The sequence below is a fragment of the Nilaparvata lugens genome, chromosome 9, assembly GCF_014356525.2.
Source record: "Nilaparvata lugens isolate BPH chromosome 9, ASM1435652v1, whole genome shotgun sequence".
Classification (NCBI taxonomy): domain Eukaryota; kingdom Metazoa; phylum Arthropoda; class Insecta; order Hemiptera; family Delphacidae; genus Nilaparvata; species Nilaparvata lugens.
Window position 1 is genome coordinate 18,488,453 of NC_052512.1, and position 23,837 is coordinate 18,512,289.

A 23,837-nucleotide genomic window follows, 5' to 3' on the forward strand; every position below is an offset into this window, starting at 1 on the left:
TTAATTGAGTAGGTTCTTTTTATTGAAAGTGAAGTCTGTAAACTAATTGAATTAGATAAGTTAACTAAAATTGTTAAGTTTTTTGAGTTAAGTGGATTTGTTGAATGTATTAAATTTATTGGATTTGCTGAACTTGATGAATGTATTTAAGTTACGGTACTGAGTTGTTGGAATATGTTGAATCTATTTATATTATTGATTAGGAATTACCTTGTACCTTTTAATGTGAGCTTGTTGAATGTTAGCAATTCATAGTAATATTGTTTATTGATTGTAATGTAGGTACTTCCATTGTGCGTGGTTGTATGCGAATTTATAATTGGATCTTGTTATTAGTTTGATCTGCTGCCAAACATTTTTTTTCATGTGGTTTAATTTAGTCATTGTTAGAATTTGTTATACTCAATTCATTTGTATGGTTATACCGTGTACAAATAAAATGATTTATAATAATAATTATTATTATTTATATATTTATTCATTGATAAACAGAACACGATTCTTTAAAATTATCCAAAAAGATTCGGGAAGGTCTCCTATACATTGCCCAACAAAAATGTTTCTTCCCCGATTTATGATCCATACACTATAGATACTCTAAAAAGTATGTTATGTTCCATACACTTGAATTCAGGTCCAATTCCCAGTCCAAACATTAGAAAACAGAAAAGATGTAATTAAGATTGTTTACAAACCAAATTGAATAACAAAACAGTCACTATGAAAAATCACTTAAAACTGCAAAATAATAACATAGAGAAACAATAGCGTAAGATATACCATGGTATAGGGCATTTATGTCGCAACTTTTACTGTTATCTCAAGCCGATTACTGTTGATTATTGTCGAATTTTACTGTTTTGACCGGGTAAGAGTGTATGAACGGCACAATATGAGAGACTACCAGCAGCATAAAGCTTCACATGAAAGAACTACGTGGACTATCGGCTTGAGATAACAGTAAAAGTTGCGACATAAACGCCCTATACCATGGGATATCTACTTACGCTATTGTTTCTCTATGATAATAATTAACTTTGAAAATTCTGATATACTTGAAATTTAGAATGATATGCGATGTCATGTCAACAAATCAGATATTTTGATCAAGTCGATTAAAATTTCTAGATAATATTTATAATGAGATAAGCTGATTGCAATAATTCTTTATGATTTCAGTAGGTAAAGTTTTCATTTTGTCGAGGTTTTAATAGTAGACCCTTGCGGAGCACGGGTTACCTGCTGGTTGAACTTAGAGTTTTAATCTTTTCAATACTCTGTAATCAATCTTACCTCTTATTATCTTTTATATATCCTGCAAGCTGAATCAATTCCAGACTTTTCCTCTGATTAGTTATCATGTTTTGTATAGTTCTCACGAGCACTGTGAAAATAATATTTGTATCTATAAAAACACTTCACTTATATGGGCTACTTTTGTACAAATGAACAAAAACAATATAAAAACTTGTAGTACCCTTTATTTTTGGAAACTCTAAAATATTTCAACGACTGGTTTCGACCATAGGTCATTTTCAAGTTATCTATGGTCGAAACTATAGTTGTTGGTATATTTTAATGTTTTCAATAATAAAGGGTACTACAAGTTTTTATATTGTTTTTATTCATTTGATTACATAATTCATATTGGGCATTGTGATGGAGACAATGTGAATATTTCCTTTTTCAGTTATAATGTGGAATAGTTTTTCTATGTTTAGTTTTGACGCATCCAAACTTGAAAATCTAGATACTTTGTGAAAATATTTGAGGACTAAAAATTTTGTGAATTGGAGAACTACAAGACTTAATCTATAGTCCAGTCAATACAAACATAAAAAGGGGGTGTGCTTGCAATTTATATTGTAGTGCTGAATTTTTAATATATTATTTGGATACATGAGAGAAGTCCAGAACCAAATTCTTCATGCAAAATTTCCTTGTGCTAGATACAGAGTGGCACAAAAACCTCGTATTTACGGCTCATTTTCCAGTTTTTAGCTATTCCCGCCAAAATCAAGTGATCGGACAAAAAATTTGCTCTTGCCATTTTATAAAATTCTGAATGAAATGAGATCATTCGGAACTATCTATCTCCAATGAATACTGAGTTCTGATTTTTCAAAAATGAGTGGAATTTTTAGAAAAAAAATCAATTCTGATGATATTTAATATTTGATCAACAATGTATCCCGATTGTAATAATCTAGATGTAAAATTCAAAATCCCTGTGGGCGTAATTTTGTACTCTACAATCTGAGACTAGGTAGAGCGCTCCATCTCATATAGATTCCCAGGTACACCTAACAACAATGCTCTTTGTATTGTGAAAAACACCTCAGTTTCAGCTTCAACCATCATCACCATATTTATTGTTCTCACAGTGATATTTTGCACAATGATATTAGTTCATGAGATAATGTACTATGAGAATCACCCGTTAGATGCACTTCATTTCAGTACTTCCTAGTGGAGAGGCACGCTTAAGGACACCTCAAGGATCAAAATTTCAAACACTTATAACTTTTGACACAAAGCTCAGATCTCAACGTACTACACTTCATTCTTCTCGGGTCGTCAAGGCGGTTCAAAATTATGCATCACAAGTCAAATTCGGTCAAAAAATAGAAAATTTATTGTTGAGTATACTTTTAAGCCCATATACCCATACACAAAAAATGGCCAATTTCTATATTCAAAGCTGCATATGTTGTGGAATGTTTCAGATATATGGAGAACAGGAAGAACCTGGTTGAATCCATGACATGTTTGAATAAATTATAGAACTTGAATTGAAATTTACTTTCTCCAATCTTGAAGTAGCTGATAGAATATTTTTCCTCTGCAGAGAGGATTTTCCTCTTTGATTCGCCTGAAGAATGTTAAGAGATCTACAGATTTGTGTTTGAAAGACATGATCACTTCATAAAATATAAGTAACATAGATTATTTGCTTTTACATTAGAGTAATGAGGGGGGCGCCAGTAGAACGTTTGCCCAGGGCGCCATTCACCTGAGCCCGTGGCTGCAAAGCAGAGACGAATTGGCAACGCTGCTCTCCTGTCTTTCCCCATTGCCATTATAACGTGGACCTCAGTATGAGGATGGTTTTGATTGGAGTCTGTTCACAAAATATGATAACAAAGTGGTTGAATGGTATTGCATACTTACCACTTGATTGAAGACGTAGTGGAACTTTTTCTCTTATTAAGGCAGCTGATATGGTAGGCGCTGTTTGCGAGGTCATCACATTTAGAGGATCATTGCCAGTTAGAAAATTGAAGATCCCTGAAAAGGTTATACAGAGTGTTTACGAATCCCCTACCAATATTCTAGGGCATTGTTCCTGGGTAAAAAACATATCTAAGTATCATATTTAAATTGTCCGGAAGTCTTCAGTTACTCACAAAGCAGCCATTTTGCTTTTATCACTAATTGTTTTACTAAATAATGGTTAAACATACGAGATTGAAACTTTGCACAATCATTTATAGCAACAAGACAAAGCTACAAAAAAATTGTGACAATTTTTCAAATTCATAAAAGAAAATGGCGGCCATTTTCTATTTTGTTTCTCAAATAACTCAGAAACCGTTGGTTTTACAGAAACTTTACAGAAATAACTATTTTTAGTAAATTTAATTACCATTCGATTAGTACGTGACTTTTTAAGATTGGTCCAATATTAACTGAGATATAGCAGCTTTAGTGATACAATATTATTGTTTGAAATAATCTAAAATAGCTTACAAATGACATGCGAAGCTGACAGAGACTGTTGTATTGTTGTAGGCAGATTAAGGCGCATGCACTGCAACTGACCCCACCCCTCACCAATCACTAAAGCTGTCATATCTCAGTCAATATCGGTCTAATCTTGAAAAATCAGGTACCAATCGATAGGTAATTAAATTTACTATAGATTCATGTAGATTTTTTTTAAAACCACCGGTTTCTGAGTTATTTGAGAAACAAAATTTAAAATGGCCGCCATTTTGTTTTATGAATTTGAAAAATCATCATAATTTTTTTGTAGCTTTGTCTTGTTCTGATAAACGTTTGTGCAAAGTATTAATTTCATATGTTTAACCATTATTTAGAAAAAAAATGTAAGTAACTGAAGACTTCCGGACAATTAAAATATGATATTTAGTTATGCTCCTTACCCAGGAACAATACCCTAGAATGTTCGACACTACTTCTCGAACACTCTATATTATACTCATTGGTACTTGAATATATTATACTTGAATATTCATCCTTTGAATGAATTTACATGATGAATCATGAGGCAACAGCCGGATGATAGCTTGGAGCTGAGACAATCTATAGCTAAAATCCATCAACTTGGAGGATGAAGAAGGACACCTGCCCACCTGAGACTGACAGTGAATGGCTGTATGATGACATCTTGCCTTCTTCACAACGCCGCGGAGTTAGCTCGCCGTCAGATGAGGGGACGACAATGGCCGATCATGACGTCATCATTGCGCCGACTTTGGCATTATCGATATAAAGAAGGAGTGCGGCTGCGGCTGCGGCAAGGACGTATCCGAAAGTTGAACAACACATTCCACCCTGTAATTTCCAATTCTTGACAAAAATCAACAGCAGTGCAAAAACCTAAAACAAACCGTCATCAAAGCCAAAGATCTGAGATCTCCTGGAAGCGAAAAAGAAAGAAGAAGCTCTCTCATTATCCCAGACAGCTGAAGAACAGTAAGGAAAAGAAGAAGAAATGTCATCACATGAAGTCTGGCAATCACAAAGCGCGATTCAAAGGTGTGGAAACGAAGAAGTACCACCTCTTGAAGCCCAGTCGCTAAAAGCTCCACCTCATGAAGTGAAACAAGCAAATAGATGTTGAGTAACGGAAGAAACACCACCTACTGAAGCCAGGTCGCTATAAGCTTCATGTCATAAAATTCAACAATGTCAAAAACAGAAGTTTCACCAGTTGAAGCCCGGTCGCCCTATTGAAGTTCCACCTCACAAAATCAGTCAAACATAAAGGTGTTGAGCAGCAGTAGTAACACCTTCTCAAGCCAGATCATTATATCTTCATATCAAGAAAGAGAAAAAAATACCACCTGCTGCATCCTCGCAGATTCGAACAGTCGAGGGCAGAACGGAGAACTTCAAACTTCAAAAATCACACTGGACAATACAACCTCACGAAAATTGCAAAGAACTTCACCTATCGACTTGTCACCGCATCAAATATCGCCGCATGATGATGAACCAACCAGCTCAAAATCCGTCAATCGCTGTGAGGACGGCTGACGGAGAAGATCGTCAACTCACAGAACAAATATTGGATAATTGGATACTACAGATTCTTAGATTATCCATTCACATCAAATGGATAGGAATATTCTGTTCTACAATATTGAAGATCAAGTACACTTTTTTAACATTATGGGTTTCCAGACTAAGTATGAATATAGAATAGAGTCATTTTTCTTTGTGTATGGAAATATAGGTTGAAGTTCAATAGAGGATGAATTTTATATTTATTCATAGAATTTGACGAGCCTATAGAAGAATGAACGAGAATGTACCTGAAGATCCGATCATTATGTGTCAAAAGTTATGATTGTTTGAAATTTTGATCCTTGATCCTTCTGCTCGCCTATCCACTAGTAAATACTGGATTTATGTGCATCTACTGCAACAGGTGATTGATTCTATTTATTATTTTTTTTACATCAAAAGAAAAATCTCAACATAATTATAGAGGCTTACATGCCAATCGAATCATTTACTGCCAAAAATACAAAAAACACAGGCTGTATAGTGTTGATGCTCTTATCCAAGCGTTATGCCAAAACAAGCCTCATTGAAGTTACTATTGATTGGTTACTCAAACAGGACTATATAAATTGATAAGAAATAAATAAAATATTTGGGAACAACTGTTCCCATGCTTGCGACGACTGCATCGCAAGCATGCCCACTATACCGTATATTATTTAATTACAAACAACCACGACACAGCCACCAACCGATGGCCCAAAATAACTAGCCTATAAGAAATATAACTTTCAAAATACATCATTGAGTTGCACCGACACAACAACAAAGGAAATAGTCCCACATAAGTCTTGGACTTGTGTGGGACGATTATCATTATAATGTGATATTTTGTGACTGAAATAGTTGAGTATAAGTTTAGAGGAATAAATTAATATAACCTTTACAGATTTAGAAAGGAGAGCAAAGAACAAACGGCAATACAAGAGAAAAAGAAAAGGATTTATGTAGGCCTGTGGGTTAGTTAAGGAATTAGTGAGTTGGTTAGGATTCCATACTAGAGCTTTTATTTCATCTTTATTTTTTTATTATTATTGGAAAGTACCTGTATAAGGGTTCGAGCAGATTCTCTGAGTTATTGGCACCAGTTCCACGCAGCCAACCATCGATGATTCTTTTGTAAGCAAGCAAACCTACCGTGGGCTCTATTATTTCTCTGGATGGTGCTTTCCTCAATAAAATGTTGGAGACGTAGAATGGGTTAGTGCGATTTATTGATTTGACAATTCTGGGGATCTGTAGCCTGTCATACATGACATCAAAACCTATTCAATTTTTGAAATATTTTTTTGTGAATTGGAAATCTGGTCGCGGATTTAATTATTAAATATAATTGATAAAGCGAGAAGAGGTGTCACAAGGTGAGGAATCTGAGTCACAGTATCTACCTGTCTCCCATGGCGTGCCTCAGGGTTCTATTTTGGGGCCTATTTTGTTCATCGTCTATATAAATGATCTACCAACAATTGTAAACCCTCCAGCCAAAAGCTATTTGTTTGCGGATGATCTGTGTGTTTTTCTGAGCTTTCCCACAGTAGTTTCATTGAGTCAAGCTTCCCAGGACTTGGCTGATTCGATCGAAAGCTGGTGTAATTCAAATTTATTATGTGTAAACTCTGATAAAGTTCAGAACTTGACTATCAGTTATAATAGAAGACTGACTATGAATGAGGAGAAAGAGGCAAAGTTTCTGGGCTTCACACTTGACACTTGCCTTAGTTGGTCCCAGCATATTGACATTGTTGCTAGCAAGCTGAATAAGGGAGTCTTCTTAATTAGAAAACTGAGGTCATATGTCAGTTTGGATGTTTTAAAGGTGATTTATTATGCTCACATCAACTCTCATCTGTCATATGGCACCATACTTTGGGGTTCCAGAGCTTACAGTGGTAGACTTTTTAGAATACAGAGAAAGGCTATCAGACTGATTTGTGGGCTTTCTAAGCGAGCACAGTGTGATGAGCATTTTAAAATTCTGGGAATATTGACTCTACCTTCAATATTTGTTCAACAGAGCCTTATTTATGTTAAGGAGAATTTGGAGAAGTTTGTGGAGCAGGGGGTAGTTCATAGCCATAACACTAGAAATAGGGGTAATTTGACTACTTATCGGTATACCTATTCTAGTACACAAAAAACATTTCTATTTTTATCAATAAAATTGTTTAATTCACTTCCTGAAGATCTTAGAAATATGGAGAATGGAACTTTTAAAATTCATATGAAACGTTTCTTTGCAGCTAACCCTTTAAACAAGATTGAAGATTTTTATACATTAGCTAGGAATATTCGGTTATAAGTTGAAAATCAGGTGACATATTATCATAGGGTACTGATAGTGTAACTTACTGATGTAATATATTTTTATTTTGTATCATGTTGTATATATTTGACACTTGTATTGTATCTGATGACCTCAGATATTGCTGCAATAAAGATTCAAAAAAAAAAAAAGAAGATCTCCAATGTACAAAGATGAAACGTGTGTTTTATCACGTTTCGTGAAGGCAATATTATGGGTTTTAGCTCCATGCTATACAAACAAGAGTGAGTTGACTTTTGGTCTGTGAATCAAGGCTGCATGTGTTTTTCACATAAATAGATTTGGAATTTTTCTTTCGAGGCCCGTATACTTGAACCGTTTGTGAAGTGAGTTGTTGAGTTAAGGCATTGGTTACCTGAAGGATTCTGTCTTAAGAATTCAATTGAAGGCTGCCACAGTCCGGGCAGTTTAAACCTACTATTGTATTTTCAGGATTTGAATCTTGTAGGGAAAGCTGGTGTTTTTGATTCAATCAACTGGCAGAGTTTATTTTTTATATATATTTTTTTATTTAAATTCGGGAGTGTTTTAACTGGACCTTTGTAAAGCAGGCCAAGGGACTTTTGTTAAGGCAAAGTAAGATCTATAATTCTAAATAGTAATTTTTGTTTGTTTTTTTTATTGTTTTATTATCATAAACTGAATGACCACAGATCAGCAAAGTGAGTAGCCCCTGAAATATTCATCTGATTATTATTTCGTAATAAATTCTAATTATAATTCTAATTTCGTAGACTAATAAAATAATTTATTGATTTGTTTTAATATCAAAAACCTGTACGATCTTTTCTTGTTTTTCATTTTCCCACACTTACATATTTGGTGAATGCATATCGTGATTACATATTTGGTGAAGGCACAACTTGCTTACATATTTCTAAAACAATTCAATTAATCGAGGTAGATTGAAGTAGAGTCTATTTAGATAGTGAAGTGTTGTCCATCTCACCGCTACCAACTACAAAAGAATAAAAAATCAGTCATCCTACTTAACTAGTTGGCTAACCTAATAAATCAAATATGAAGAAAATTATAAAAACAAACTTATCCGTGTTCAAATATACTCTTGACGTCTCAATATACTCACACAATAAGCGACAGTTATCTAAAGACAAACTCTATAGAGAAGGAAACAAGAACTGCGCGCCTCGCAGAGAAAAAAAACTCTTCAAAATTATAAATAAAAATTCTACGAGACAACGAGAAAGGAAGAATAATAATAATAATATGAAAGGAGAGGCCAATCCAGTTGAATCTGATAAGAGAAAGAATTTTTAAATTTGAAATAAAACAATTCAACTTATTGAAAAGGAGATAACTTGAGATTGAATATACAACTGTAAAGTTGTGTTCACTCTCCCCTCGATCCCTGCACTGCATTGTAATTTGAAACCACAGTAAAAGCATTCAAATCATCAATTGTTTCAATAGTGATAATTCTACTACCTTCATTTTCTCTTATCTTAACTAATCCCGCGCGGTCAACCCATACAAATTTGATGCCCACGAGGTTCTTGATTTACTTAGCTTCTGCCAGCAGCCTTCGACGATTGGGTGACAATGCCAGGTTGGCATACCAACGTATATGAGGCTGTCGTCTTTGGGGAAGCCGATCTGCTGCGCCGTCAGGTACCGCTTCTCCCGCCACATTCTGAGAACATCATCGACGCATTTCCTCCTCACGAATTGGACTATAATGACCGCTGACGTTTGGTTCCCGAATTTCCGCAGGCAATGAGCAGAGCTCATTACTTCTGGACCAAAATGAACGCCAAGCTCGCGACAAACCTTGAGAATCAGTTCATTAACGTTTTCATTTTGCGATTCCGGAATACCAAATATCTCGACCATATTACGGCGCGAGTATTGTTCCATCGCATCAATACGCGCATCAAGAGCCGAGATTTTCGAATTTAAGGCAACATTTTCTGCTTCCAGTTTTTTGATGTCTGTAGCATGTGCTTTGACTTCTTCGTCATGCTTGGTCAACAATCCACTAAAACCGGACAGTTCTTTATTACACTCCTTAACTGCACTCCAACGATCATTGAAACACTTCTTCTGACCCTCCAAAATTTCAGTCTTAAGCTGAGAAAGCAAATCATCAAGCACATTCACAGTTACAACAGGAGACGAATCAGATTTACATAGCAACCAGAAGCAACAATCATAGCAATCTGATTCAGATTTACATAGCAACCAGAAGCAACAATCATAGCAACCTGAATCAGATTTACATGATGTTTTACATTTTTTGCACTCTACTTTGTCCTTATGGGCTCTATTAACAGTTTGCTGACAATTTCCACACAAAAACATTGTTCAACTTGACTGACAAACAAAAAATAAATGTATTCAGAGTACCTGAACAAAAGAAAACAAAATTACTCCACTTACAGTTACGATTCACTCCACGTATTGCAAAAGTCACTTAGGACGCGCCAACACGTGATTTTAACTTTATTACGGACAATTTAAATTCATCAGTAGTAATAAAATCAACAATCCACAATACGAAAATTCACTTTTTAGGTTATATTTTAGCAGCACAAACGATTCCAATTGGAAATCCATTTTCTAGCTATCGGGAAGATAAGATTAACAACTAGACACTGCTTACTGCTCGACTGCTCAGCTGATACTAAAACCAAAGTGTTAATCATCTGCAAAATTGTACTAAACATATAGAATTTAAGATTGCACAGTTTAACAGTTTTAACACTGTGCATAATGTGCATACAACTAGGCCTACATCTTCTTAATTTAAAATCACATTATACCGAATTGAAATGATACTTTTTCACCTAGCCTACAAAATTTACTAGGCTATTTCGAACTACAAGTGATAACTCTCAAATAAAATTGAATGACAGTTCTCATTTACATCTGACACATTCACAAATACAAATGACTATATAATTGATACATTCTCGAATACAATAATTGGAAAAGGTGTAGGTATATAGAACCGCTGTAGTTATTCATGGAAATAATTCAAAACTCACCAGCTGCAACATAGATTAGATTTGTTCTTCTTGGTGGAAGTCCGATCTGAAAAATATGAGGTTCAGTTTCTGCAATTATTATCACTATCAATATTATTGTAATATACCTTCATAAGTTGAAAAAAATAATCTCATAGCACCTTTTTTCAACCAACTGTTTTATATAAAATACAATATCAACTAGTTTCGGATATTTAAATGATTTTTGAAATAGATTGAACATTTGAAAATAGTTGTTATCCTATTATATTAAGCGAGCAACGTCTATATACACAGAGTGATTCTTAATCATGGTTAAATAATTTGATACGTTATAGAAGGGGTAAAAAAAGAATGAAAGTTCTTATAAACATATATCCATGAACGCTTCATTAGCGAGCTATAAAGAGTGAAAGATTTCGCCCGGAATTCAGTTCCTCTGGTGAAATACACCGATGCTGAATTGTTTGGGAACTAGTTTTTGATAAACTTATGGAGGATTCATATGGAAAAATATCTGAAAAATTCAATAAAACCTGTCTGGAAGCTGCAGTGTGAGTAGTTTTTGAGAAAAAAGTTGAAATATGCCAAAAATCTAAGTAGAAGAACAAGACTTCTACGTTTGATGCTCAATAACTTTCTTTAATGACCAGTAAACAAATAATTCTTCACAATAAAAATAGTAGAGAATTTAATTCTGAGAAGAATCATGTAAGCTGTGTGAACTAAATTTGAATAAAAGTTGAATAAAATGTATTCTTATGTAGTACATTACACCACAAAAATTTGCTGTTTTATGAGGAGAGAACTAATAACTCATAGGTTGTAGCTGATTGCAAATAAAACATAGATTCTAATAACAGCTGTTCCAAAACAGCTGATTCATTTTGTTTAAAATAAGAAAATCTCTCGTGCTCTTCTCTGGATGTTCATAAATTTCATTAAGAACTTGTTCTTCTAACTCAACAGTCATAGTAGAACGGGGTGTGCCTGCATAAATGTGCTCTTTGAATATCAAAGAACCTGTTTCAGACAGACATTGATGAATAGTGGCAAAAAACCTTGAACTTGGACATACTCGGTTAGGAAAGTTCTCTTGATACAAACGTCTTGCTTCAGTACTATTACAGTGTCCCACTCCATACATTAAACGCATGTCAGCTAATTCGGAGTATGTATAATGTCTAAAATTACCTGCTATTTTTTAAAAGTTAACACTTAACACAAAAGCAAAGTGAAATGGTTTCAAATAACTGGTTAATAGATTGAACAAAAAACACAGCGCGGTTACAGTAGGCCCAACTTACAGTTTGTTTTGTTCAACAATGAGCTAAATATTTCTGAAAATAATTTTCAACTGATAATTTCTTTTGAATATTTTATTTAAATCAAAATGAATCAGCTGTTTTGGAACTTTGTTTCTAAGAACTTTTTTCTTATTTTTACCTTTACTATCACATATGAAATTATTCTTACTACAAAAGAAAGCTCTTAGGATAATTTCTGGTGCAGCATATTTGGATCATTGTAGGCCTCTATTTGTTGGAGAGAAAATCATGACTTTGCATGGCATGGTAGTTTTCAGGCTCTTGATGAGTGTAAAGAGAAAGATAGGCTTGTTCCACTGTAGGGATGAAATACATAGCTACAATACTAGGAACAAATCCAAAATTGATGTACCCTACTCAAGATTAAGCAAGGTATTAAATAGTCCAAGTCTCATATCATTAAAGCTTTTCAATGCACTACCATATTCGGTTAGGGTTTTACACGAATCAAAATTTAAATGTTGTTTAGAGTCTCTCCTTTTGAAAACCCCTTATATTCTATTTCTGATTTTTATCAAGTAACAGTGGAAGATTTTGCCTAATTATGAAAACCTTATTAATCTTTGAAGAACCTCAATTAGAAGATATTCTGTGATTTTAGAAGATAAGAACATTATGTGATCTTACCGTACTCGATTATATGATATGTTTGTGTTGAAAATCAATTAGCCTATTCTCAACTTATGTCTAGTTTTAGTAATATTTTACATGTTTTGACTGTGTATTTATTTGACGTTTCCAATTGCAATGTAAACAATGCTTGAAGGAATAAAAACATTCTTATTCTTATTCTTATTCTCACGAATGGACTATAATAACCGCTGACGTTTGGTTCCCGAATTTCCGCAGGCAATGAGCAGAGCTCATACTTCTGGACCGAAATGAACGCCAAGCTCGCGACAACCTTGAGAATCAGTTCATTAACGTTTTCATTTTGCGATTCCGGAATACCAAATATCTCGACCATATTACGGCGCGAGTATTGTTCCATCGCATCAATACGTGCATCAAGAGCCAAGATTTTCGAATTTAAGGCAACATTTTCTGCTTCCAGTTTTTTGATGTCTGTAGCATGTGCTTTGATTTCTTCGTCATGCTTGGTCAACAATCCACTAAAACCGGACAGTTCTGTATTACACTCCTTAACTGCACTCCAACGATCATTGAAACACTTCTTCTGACCCTCCAAAATTTCAGTCTTAAGCTGAGAAAGCAAATCATCAAGCACATTCACAGTTACAACAGGAGACGAATCAGATTTACATAGCAACCAGAAGCAACAATCATAGCAATCTGATTCAGATTTACATAGCAACCAGAAGCAACAATCATAGCAATCTGAATCAGATTTACATAGCAACCAGAAGCAACAATCATAGCAATCTGAATCAGATTTACATAGCAACCAGAAGCAACAATCATAGCAACCTGAATCAGATTTACATGATGTTTTTCATTTATTGCACTCTACTTTGTCCTTATGGGCTCTATTAACAGTTTGCTGACAATTTCCACACGAAAACATTGTTCAAGTTGACTGACAAACAAAAATAAATGTATTCAGAGTACCTGAACACAGAAAACAAAATCACTCCACTTACAGTTACGATTCACTCCTGTTAAGCCAATGAGGTGGGCTTCTAACACTTGACTTAGTAGCTCAGAAAATAAAATTGTTACCTTTAAAGCGTCTCGTTTGGGTATGGTGGGTTCACAGTGGACTGTAAGAGCGGTCTCCTCGTTCTGGTAGGCGGTAGCACGTTCAGATAATCAGGACTCACTTGCACTGGCGATGATGATTACATGGGCCCATGTCGCAGCGAAGAGATTACACAAAGAAGATTCAAATCTAGATATTCAGCGGAGTACTCCAACAATAACTTTCCTAACTAGTCGCGGTAGTAGTTTAAATTCAAACAAGCAAAGCGGTAATACATTTATAACTTCTTTAAAAGAGAAACAACTGTGAAGCGTCAGGGCACCAAGCTTCCTCAAGAAACGGTTACAAATGGAAGTAAACTAGGAAGCAAAAGCGGGGGAAGCCAGGGAGAACAGTGCTATCTACATATTGAATTAGGCGATCTTAGAGTGGCTGATGGCAGTGGCACGCTAGATGGGTGAGCGCGGTTGATTCAAATGGCTGGCCCATACATACTCCCCCCAAAAACGAACAGTTTTTAAATCGGGTGAAGCAGCAACAAACATTGTACATTGTGGCAGGGCGTTCGGCAATAACTAGATGGCGATGGGTCTGCGGTCTTGAATACAGTGAGTGGAGAAGTCCAGAGTGATGTGGTGTGAACACGGGAGCGTGAAGTGAAGACAAGCGGGGCGGCACAGCACAAGTTGCGGAACGTGCATAGACATGAACTGCGGTGCAGTCATAGAAGTAGACAAGCGGGGCGGCAACAGAGGTGCGGTCATCAAAAGCTAAGTGGAGCAAAGCAGCAAACAGTGGTGCGGTCATCAGGATGTTGCGGCAGAGTAGATAACACAAGGCAGCGATAACGAAGTGACGCGGACAGTCACAGGTGCGGTCATCAAAACAGCTAAGTGGAGCAAAGTAGCAAACAGTGGTGTGGTCATCAGGATGTTGCGGCAGAGTAGATAACACAAGGAGGCGGTAATGAAGCGACGCGGACAGTTACAGGTGCGGTCAACAGAGAGGCATTGAAATGCGGCAGAAGCATGCCACCAGTATGACAGGAAACGAGTTCAGTTGGCAGTAGTCCACGAGAAGCAATATTAGCACAGTTGTTAAGCGAGGACACATAATAGAATAGTTTGGGTTTCACTAATTATTAATTGACAGTTCATTAGCGGTAACAGCAAGTTTAGGAACGATATCAACCAGCTTGATACTATCAAATCTGGTTTGGAATTGGATTTGCAGTTCAGCAAACTCCAAGATTACTTCCTCAGATAGTGACTCTTTATCCATTTCCTCATATTCACTCATTAATTTATCAAATTTTTTATCCAGACCAAAATAAAATTCACTACAAGTCATAGGTACTTGTTCATTGTACTTATCAGCTAGAGAAGATATCGATTGGTGTAACCTTCTTAGCTTATTCAATAATGGAAAATTCGATGCCATGGTTGTTATGAATAATCATACAGAAATAGAAAAATAGGTTACCAGATTGAAATTTACAATCAAAAAAGTTCAGATTAGCGGTCAGAAAAGTCCAAGTTAATGGCCGAAAAAGTTCATATTTAAAGAAATAGTAATGATTGAGAGTAATAGTAATGATAAAAGAAATTCAGTAATGATTGAGAGCTCGACGAGAGCGGTCGTATCGGAGTGGTTGCTGAGTCAGCTGTGCAAAGTTTAAACGTTCCGTAACAAAATATTTCGTGCTAGTGAACCGTGCTGTAGTGAATATTTTATTTGAAGATTTAAAAATGTCTTGTTTTATTTGCTCTAAATCCGTTCGGAATTCAGGTGAGCTGATTTCATGTGTCGACTGTGAAGCGAATTTTCATATAGGATGTGTGAAAATGACCAAGGACGATGCGGACTACATAAAGAGAAACAAACAAATTTGGAGATGTAGCAGCTGTTCCTCTACACGTCGCAAAAGTATGGTGAGTGAATCGACAACAGGAAACAAGGACGTGACTCTCCAAGAACTCGCAGGAGTTCTTGAGGTAATTGCAGGAAATCAGACGTCGATGAAGGAGAATATTAAGAAAATGGAGTTGGAGCTTGGGAAATCAATTGAATCATGTCATCAGGCGATTAACGACATAAATAAGAAGTTTGATGAACAAAACAAGCAAATTAGCACATGCCTCATCAACATCGATAAGCTTTCAACAGAAGTAGCTAGCCTCAGGAAAGAAAATGCAGAACTGAAGGAACGCGTCGAGGATATGGAACAATACTCAAGATCGAACATGCTGGAAATAAATGGTATACCCAAAAAACAGGATGAAGATGTAACAGAAATCATTTGTAGAATGAGCGAAGCATTAGGACACAAAATAAAAGCAGATGCAATCGACATTTGTCACAGACTTAAACAACGAAATGAAAACCTACCTCCACCAATCGTTGTCAAGTTCGTTCGTAGAACAGACAAACAAGTAATATTGAATAAAAGGAAAGTTACGAGGCAGTTTTCTACAAAGCAGATGGGAGAAACAACGGACCATCCAGTCTATGTGAATGAAAGTCTAGCACCTACGCGAAGAAGGATTTTCACCATGGCGAGAGAGATCTTCAAAAGAGGCGACATCAAATACCTATGGATCAAGGAAGGGAAGATTCTAGCTAGGAAAGAAGACGGAACACCAGTTATTGAACTCAAGAACAGTGAACAAGTGAAAAAGTTGAGCGTGATAAGTGCATCTAAGCAGCCAGGTAACCAAGAAAATAACAGTGTCAGTACCGTAAATAAAAATGTCATCAGAGATAAGTAGCAGAGAAACACTAATTATTCATCAAAATATACGCAGTCTGCGAAGTAATTTCGATTTATTCTTAGTGCAAATGAGGAAATTAGAAAACAACCCGCTAATAATAGTCTTGACAGAAATATGGATACTAGAGAATGAAATAGACTTATATCATATAGAGGGCTATTCCGTACATGGTAATTTCAATCATAACTACAGAGCAGGAGGAACTTTGGTTTATATAAGCAGTGAGATAACGTTCAAAACAAAGACAATAGTTTTTATTTCAGCGGACTGTGTACATATATCTTGTTCATATAATAATTTTGAATTTCAGTTGTTGGCTGCTTACAGGTTGCAATCAAACTCACCCAAAATATTTCTTAACGAATTAACCTTGTACTTAGAAGAAATATTTAATATTAACGAAAACAATGAGGTCCCTTTCTTTTTCACGGGAGATATAAATATAGATCTTTTTCAGAACACCAGAATTATTGACGATTACAAATATTTAATGAATAGTTTTGGATTTGAATCACTCAATACTGATTACACTCATAGGTCCCGATTTTCCAACTCTTTAATAGATCATCTTTACTTAAAATCCGGCAAAAATAGAACAAAACTGAATAAAATTAATCTAATTCCAGAAATACTACATTTAGATATAACTGATCACAGTACAATCATACTTAAAGTTGAAGGATTGAAGAGATCCAACGAAGAAGCAGATACAAATTATAAAAAAATATGCCTAATCAATTACCGGAAGTTGAATAATATTTTATCATCGATTGATTGGGATAGAGAAATACCAGCAGTATCAGTTGATGAGGGATGGGAAAATTTCATTGACATTTTAAAAAACGCTATCAAAGATTCACAAGAAAATCTTCTTTTAGAAAATAACTTGACACAGAAATATAGGTCGCCATGGATAAATAGTTATCTGATCAAGCAAATAAACTTAAGAAATGAGTTATACAAGAATGTTATCAAACAACCTAATAATGACGACTTAAAACAAATATACAATACATTCAAAAATAACTTACGTAATGAACTGAGAGAAAGAAAACAATATTATTATTCAAAACTGTTTAGAGAAAGCCAGGGAAACATTAGAAAGACGTGGAAAACAATTGACGCGTTAATAGGATTGAAAAAAAATAAAGAACCACTAAAACTGATTGTTGATGAGCAGGGAAATAGCATACATGATAGTAATAAAATTTCTAATTCGTTTAATTCTTATTTTCTAAATGTTGTGAATAAAATGAATGATGAATTAGAACAAACCACATTGCAAACTAGGGAAGAGTCTGCTAGAATATCAAAAATAAGGTTTCCATACAATTCTCCAACAAATTCAATTTTTCTCCACCCTACAAATCCGGAGGAAGTAGCAAGTACAATAAGAAAATTGAAAAATAAATCTTCGCCAGGTGTAGATGGGATAAGCACAAGCATGATTAAAAAAACTTACATGAATTATTTGAACAAATTAACCGATCTAATTAACCTAAGTATTGCCAAAGGAAAATTCCCAAGCATGTTCAAACACAGCGTAGTTATACCTATTCCTAAAAAGCCAAATTGTAAAAACATAGATCAGTTCCGCCCAATTTCACTTTTACCGGTTTTTTCCAAGATTTTAGAAAAAATATTCAAGATTAGACTTGAAAACTTTTATAAAAATAATAACTTTTTTAGTGATAACCAATATGGTTTCCGTGAAGGAAGAAGTACAGAAGCGGCAATTAAAAATCTCATTTCAAAAATAAATGACAGTTTTAGTGTTAATAATAAGTGTGCAGCTCTGTTTCTTGATATATCTAAAGCATATGATGCAATTGATAAAAACATGCTTCTAAAAAAACTTGATTTATCAGGAGTAAGAGGAATTGCCAATGATTGGTTAAGATGCTACCTATCTAATAGGAGTCAAAGGGTCAGAATTAACGATACGTTGAGTGAACCCGGGGACATTACCATAGGTATTCCTCAAGGATCAGTGTTATCAAGTACTTTATTCCTGGTCTTTATTAACGATTTGACGGATGGTGACTTACAGGGAAAGATTACATCTTTTGCAGACGATACAGTTATATTTTATTCGGCCAAAACAAATCAAGAACTTAAAAATAAATTAGAAATGGATCTTAAGCACCTTAGGTGGTGGTTTTGCGAAAATAAATTAACTATCAACACAGACAAATCTAATATAATACAATTTAATCTTCAAAACACGGATCAGGAGTTAACTAGTATTTACTTCCATAAATTAGATTGTGCGCAACAGGTGAATAATTTATTGTGTAACTGTGAAACTATAAAACAAGCACGTACAGTTAAATATCTGGGCCTCATATTGGATAGTAGGCTCACTTGGTCAGATCATGTACAGAAGATAAAAAATGAGTTATTTGTATACATAAGGAAGTTCTATTACCTCAGACAGTTATGTCCAAAAGAAGTATTGTTACAATTATACCATGCAATTATTGGTTCTAGAATAAATTATGGAATAATATGCTATGGGAGTGCATACAATGTTCATATTAAACCTGTGATTACTGGTCAGAAACATATATTAAAAATAATTTGTAATAAACCTAAACAATATAGTTCAATGATGCTCTTCAGAGAACTGTCAATATTATCAGTGAGACATTCTTTTCTATTCAAAGCATTGCTGGATTTAGCTGAAAATAATTTCGATATTCAACAGATGAGAGAAAGAATAAACCTCAGGAATTCACAGGACATTAACCTCCCAAAACCAAGATTAGAACATTCCAGACGACACTTCAAATACATAGCTATAAAAATATTCAATTCACTTCCAGTAACAACAAGGAAAATAACGTCACGTCAGTTATTTAGAAAAGAAATCAAGAAATTCATTTTACAACTAGACAACCCGAATGATTTTTTTACTAAATTAATATAGGTCTAAATTTAGTATAATTTACACATTACACGACATGAACACTGCAACAATCAAAGATCATTGAACTCACAAATCCCGTCCGGTATGCGTAAACAGTAAGACAGTATCAAATTTCAATCACTGTATCTTTCTTCAAAACGCATTCATTTATGGTATAATTACATCAGCACTTTGAAAAAAAAACGAAACGTTAACTATGAATAAAATTGAACTAAATATGAAAAAAACAGCAACCACTCCGTACATAGTTTTAAGTTTTGTGTAAGTGTGTGTGTGTGTGTGTGTGTGTGTGTGTGTGTGTGTGTGTGTGTGTGTGTGTTTGTGTGTGTGTGTGTGTGTGTTGTGTGTGTGTGTGTGTGTGTGTGTGTGTGTGTGTGTGTGTGTGTGTGTGTGTGTGTGTGTGTGTGTGTGTGTGTGTGTGTGTGTGTGTGTTGTGTGTGTGTGTGTTGTGTGTGTGTGTGTGTGTGTTGTGTGTGTGTGTGTTGTGTGTGTGTGTGTTGTGTGTGTGTGTGTGTGTGTGTTGTGTGTGTGTGTGTGTGGTGTGTGTGTGTGTGTTGTGTGTGTGTGTGTTGTGTGTGTGTGTGTGGTGTGTGTGTGTGTGTGTGTTGTGTGTGTGTGTGTGTGTGTTGTGTGTGTGTGTGTTGTGTGTGTGTGTGTGTGTGTGTGTTGTGTGTGTGTGTGTTGTGTGTGTGTGTGTGTGTGTTGTGTGTGTGTGTGTTGTGTGTGTGTGTGTGTGTGTGTGGTGTGTGTGTGTGTGTGTTGTGTGTGTGTGTGTTGTGTGTGTGTGTGTTGTGTGTGTGTGTGTGTGTGTGTTTAGCTTCTGCCAGCAGCCTTCGACGATTGGGTGACAATGCCAGGTTGGCATACCAACGTATATGAGGCTGTCGTCTTTGGGGAAGCCGATCTGCTGCGCCGTCAGGTACCGCTTCTCCCGCCACATTCTGAGAACATCATCGACGCATTTCCTCCTCACGAATTGGACTATAATGACCGCTGACGTTTGGTTCCCGAATTTCCGCAGGCAATGAGCAGAGCTCATTACTTCTGGACCAAAATGAACGCCAAGCTCGCGACAAACCTTGAGAATCAGTTCATTAACGTTTTCATTTTGCGATTCCGGAATACCAAATATCTCGACCATATTACGGCGCGAGTATTGTTCCATCGCATCAATACGCGCATCAAGAGCCGAGATTTTCGAATTTAAGGCAACATTTTCTGCTTCCAGTTTTTTGATGTCTGTAGCATGTGCTTTGACTTCTTCGTCATGCTTGGTCAACAATCCACTAAAACCGGACAGTTCTTTATTACACTCCTTAACTGCACTCCAACGATCATTGAAACACTTCTTCTGACCCTCCAAAATTTCAGTCTTAAGCTGAGAAAGCAAATCATCAAGCACATTCACAGTTACAACAGGAGACGAATCAGATTTACATAGCAACCAGAAGCAACAATCATAGCAATCTGATTCAGATTTACATAGCAACCAGAAGCAACAATCATAGCAACCTGAATCAGATTTACATGATGTTTTACATTTTTTGCACTCTACTTTGTCCTTATGGGCTCTATTAACAGTTTGCTGACAATTTCCACACAAAAACATTGTTCAACTTGACTGACAAACAAAAATAAATGTATTCAGAGTACCTGAACAAAAGAAAACAAAATTACTCCACTTACAGTTACGATTCACTCCACGTATTGCAAAAGTCACTTAGGACGCGCCAACACGTGATTTTAACTTTATTACGGACAATTTAAATTCATCAGTAGTAATAAAATCAACAATCCACAATACGAAAATTCACTTTTTAGGTTATATTTTAGCAGCACAAACGATTCCAATTGGAAATCCATTTTCTAGCTATCGGGAAGATAAGATTAACAACTAGACACTGCTTACTGCTCGACTGCTCAGCTGATACTAAAACCAAAGTGTTAATCATCTGCAAAATTGTACTAAACATATAGAATTTAAGATTGCACAGTTTAACAGTTTTAACACTGTGCATAATGTGCATACAACTAGGCCTACATCTTCTTAATTTAAAATCACATTATACCGAATTGAAATGATACTTTTTCACCTAGCCTACAAAATTTACTAGGCTATTTCGAACTACAAGTGATAACTCTCAAATAAAATTGAATGACAGTTCTCATTTACATCTGACACATTCACAAATACAAATGACTATATAATTGATACATTCTCGAATACAATAATTGGAAAAGGTGTAGGTATATAGAACCGCTGTAGTTATTCATGGAAATAATTCAAAACTCACCAGCTGCAACATAGATTAGATTTGTTCTTCTTGGTGGAAGTCCGATCTGAAAAATATGAGGTTCAGTTTCTGCAATTATTATCACTATCAATATTATTGTAATATACCTTCATAAGTTGAAAAAAATAATCTCATAGCACCTTTTTTCAACCAACTGTTTTATATAAATACAATATCAACTAGTTTCGGATATTTAAATGATTTTTGAAATAGATTGAACATTTGAAAATAGTTGTTATCCTATTATATTAAGCGAGCAACGTCTATATACACAGAGTGATTCTTAATCATGGTTAAATAATTTGATACGTTATAGAAGGGGTAAAAAAAGAATGAAAGTTCTTATAAACATATATCCATGAACGCTTCATTAGCGAGCTATAAAGAGTGAAAGATTTCGCCCGGAATTCAGTTCCTCTGGTGAAATACACCGATGCTGAATTGTTTGGGAACTAGTTTTTGATAAACTTATGGAGGATTCATATGGAAAAATATCTGAAAAATTCAATAAAACCTGTCTGGAAGCTGCAGTGTGAGTAGTTTTGAGAAAAAAGTTGAAATATGCCAAAAATCTAAGTAGAAGAACAAGACTTCTACGTTTGATGCTCAATAACTTTCTTTAATGACCAGTAAACAAATAATTCTTCACAATAAAAATAGTAGAGAATTTAATTCTGAGAAGAATCATGTAAGCTGTGTGAACTAAATTTGAATAAAAGTTGAATAAAATGTATTCTTATGTAGTACATTACACCACAAAAATTTGCTGTTTTATGAGGAGAGAACTAATAACTCATAGGTTGTAGCTGATTGCAAATAAAACATAGATTCTAATAACAGCTGTTCCAAAACAGCTGATTCATTTTGTTTAAAATAAGAAAATCTCTCGTGCTCTTCTCTGGATGTTCATAAATTTCATTAAGAACTTGTTCTTCTAACTCAACAGTCATAGTAGAACGGGGTGTGCCTGCATAAATGTGCTCTTTGAATATCAAAGAACCTGTTTCAGACAGACATTGATGAATAGTGGCAAAAAACCTTGAACTTGGACATACTCGGTTAGGAAAGTTCTCTTGATACAAACGTCTTGCTTCAGTACTATTACAGTGTCCCACTCCATACATTAAACGCATGTCAGCTAATTCGGAGTATGTATAATGTCTAAAATTACCTGCTATTTTTTTAAAAGTTAACACTTAACACAAAAGCAAAGTGAAATGGTTTCAAATAACTGGTTAATAGATTGAACAAAAAACACAGCGCGGTTACAGTAGGCCCAACTTACAGTTTGTTTTGTTCAACAATGAGCTAAATATTTCTGAAAATAATTTTCAACTGATAATTTCTTTTGAATATTTTATTTAAATCAAAATGAATCAGCTGTTTTGGAACTTTGTTTCTAAGAACTTTTTTTCTTATTTTTACCTTTACTATCACATATGAAATTATTTTACCATAGTTAAGAATCACCCTGTATATCTATTTATATGGTTATTTGGTTATGTAGTGTGGTGCGTTTTTGACTCGCCTCACATATGTAGAGAGATTTGCCAAATCATGTAGTGCTGAATCTAAATGCCTCACGTTGGGCCGGCAAATCATGTGGTGCGTTTTTTAACGGCTTCACACATGTAGAGTGAATCTTGTACTGAGTCAATGGTGTAGCGGCTATAAATTTTGCAATGCGTGTGTGGACGCTGAGTGAATACCAGACTGATTGATTCACTACAAGATTCATACAATTGTCGGAATCGCGGGAGGCCTAAACACTCGCTCACCCTTGATTCTTCTAATGACAGATTGTATAATGATGAAATTTTTATAAGTAGTGTAGCGGACGCTAAACACTGAATACGGATACCTTAAAATTATTACCTGTGAAGAATGAGCATACAAAATCATACAGGTCGAGCAAAAATCCCGATGTAGCTAATTTACGGGACTGCGTCTCTAATAAGTTCTGAAGGATTAAAAATACGGTATTTGAACCAAGTATCGTTCAGAATATATTTCGAGAACAGAGTCTTGTCGGGTTTTAAGCTCTATTGTAGGAATTTATATGATCTATGGCTGCCACTGCTGTACAATTGATGTGTTCGCTCCTAAGTCGAGGTAGGTAACAGATAAAAGCTGATATATGAGCAGGTAAGGACAAAGAATAAATATCTCGATCTGACCCCACTCGCTACATCCACTTAGACCTGTTCCAATATCCAGCTTGATTCAATTATCCCA

General features: G+C 35.2%; 1 protein-coding gene across 2 annotated transcripts in view; it reads right to left on the minus strand.

Annotated features, from left to right (window-relative positions):
• The window catches only part of LOC120353066, an 81,962-nt gene that overhangs the window by 26,984 nt on the left and 31,141 nt on the right, over nucleotides 1-23,837 (minus strand). For both annotated transcript variants that reach the window (XM_039435590.1, XM_039435591.1), the window contains exons 3-5: nucleotides 21,603-21,648; nucleotides 3,172-3,288; nucleotides 1,294-1,384 (exon numbers count right to left, since the gene is read on the minus strand). In XM_039435590.1, coding sequence (XP_039291524.1) covers nucleotides 1,294-1,384; nucleotides 3,172-3,288; nucleotides 21,603-21,648 — 254 coding nt within the window. The remainder of the gene's footprint in view (nucleotides 1-1,293; nucleotides 1,385-3,171; nucleotides 3,289-21,602; nucleotides 21,649-23,837) is intronic.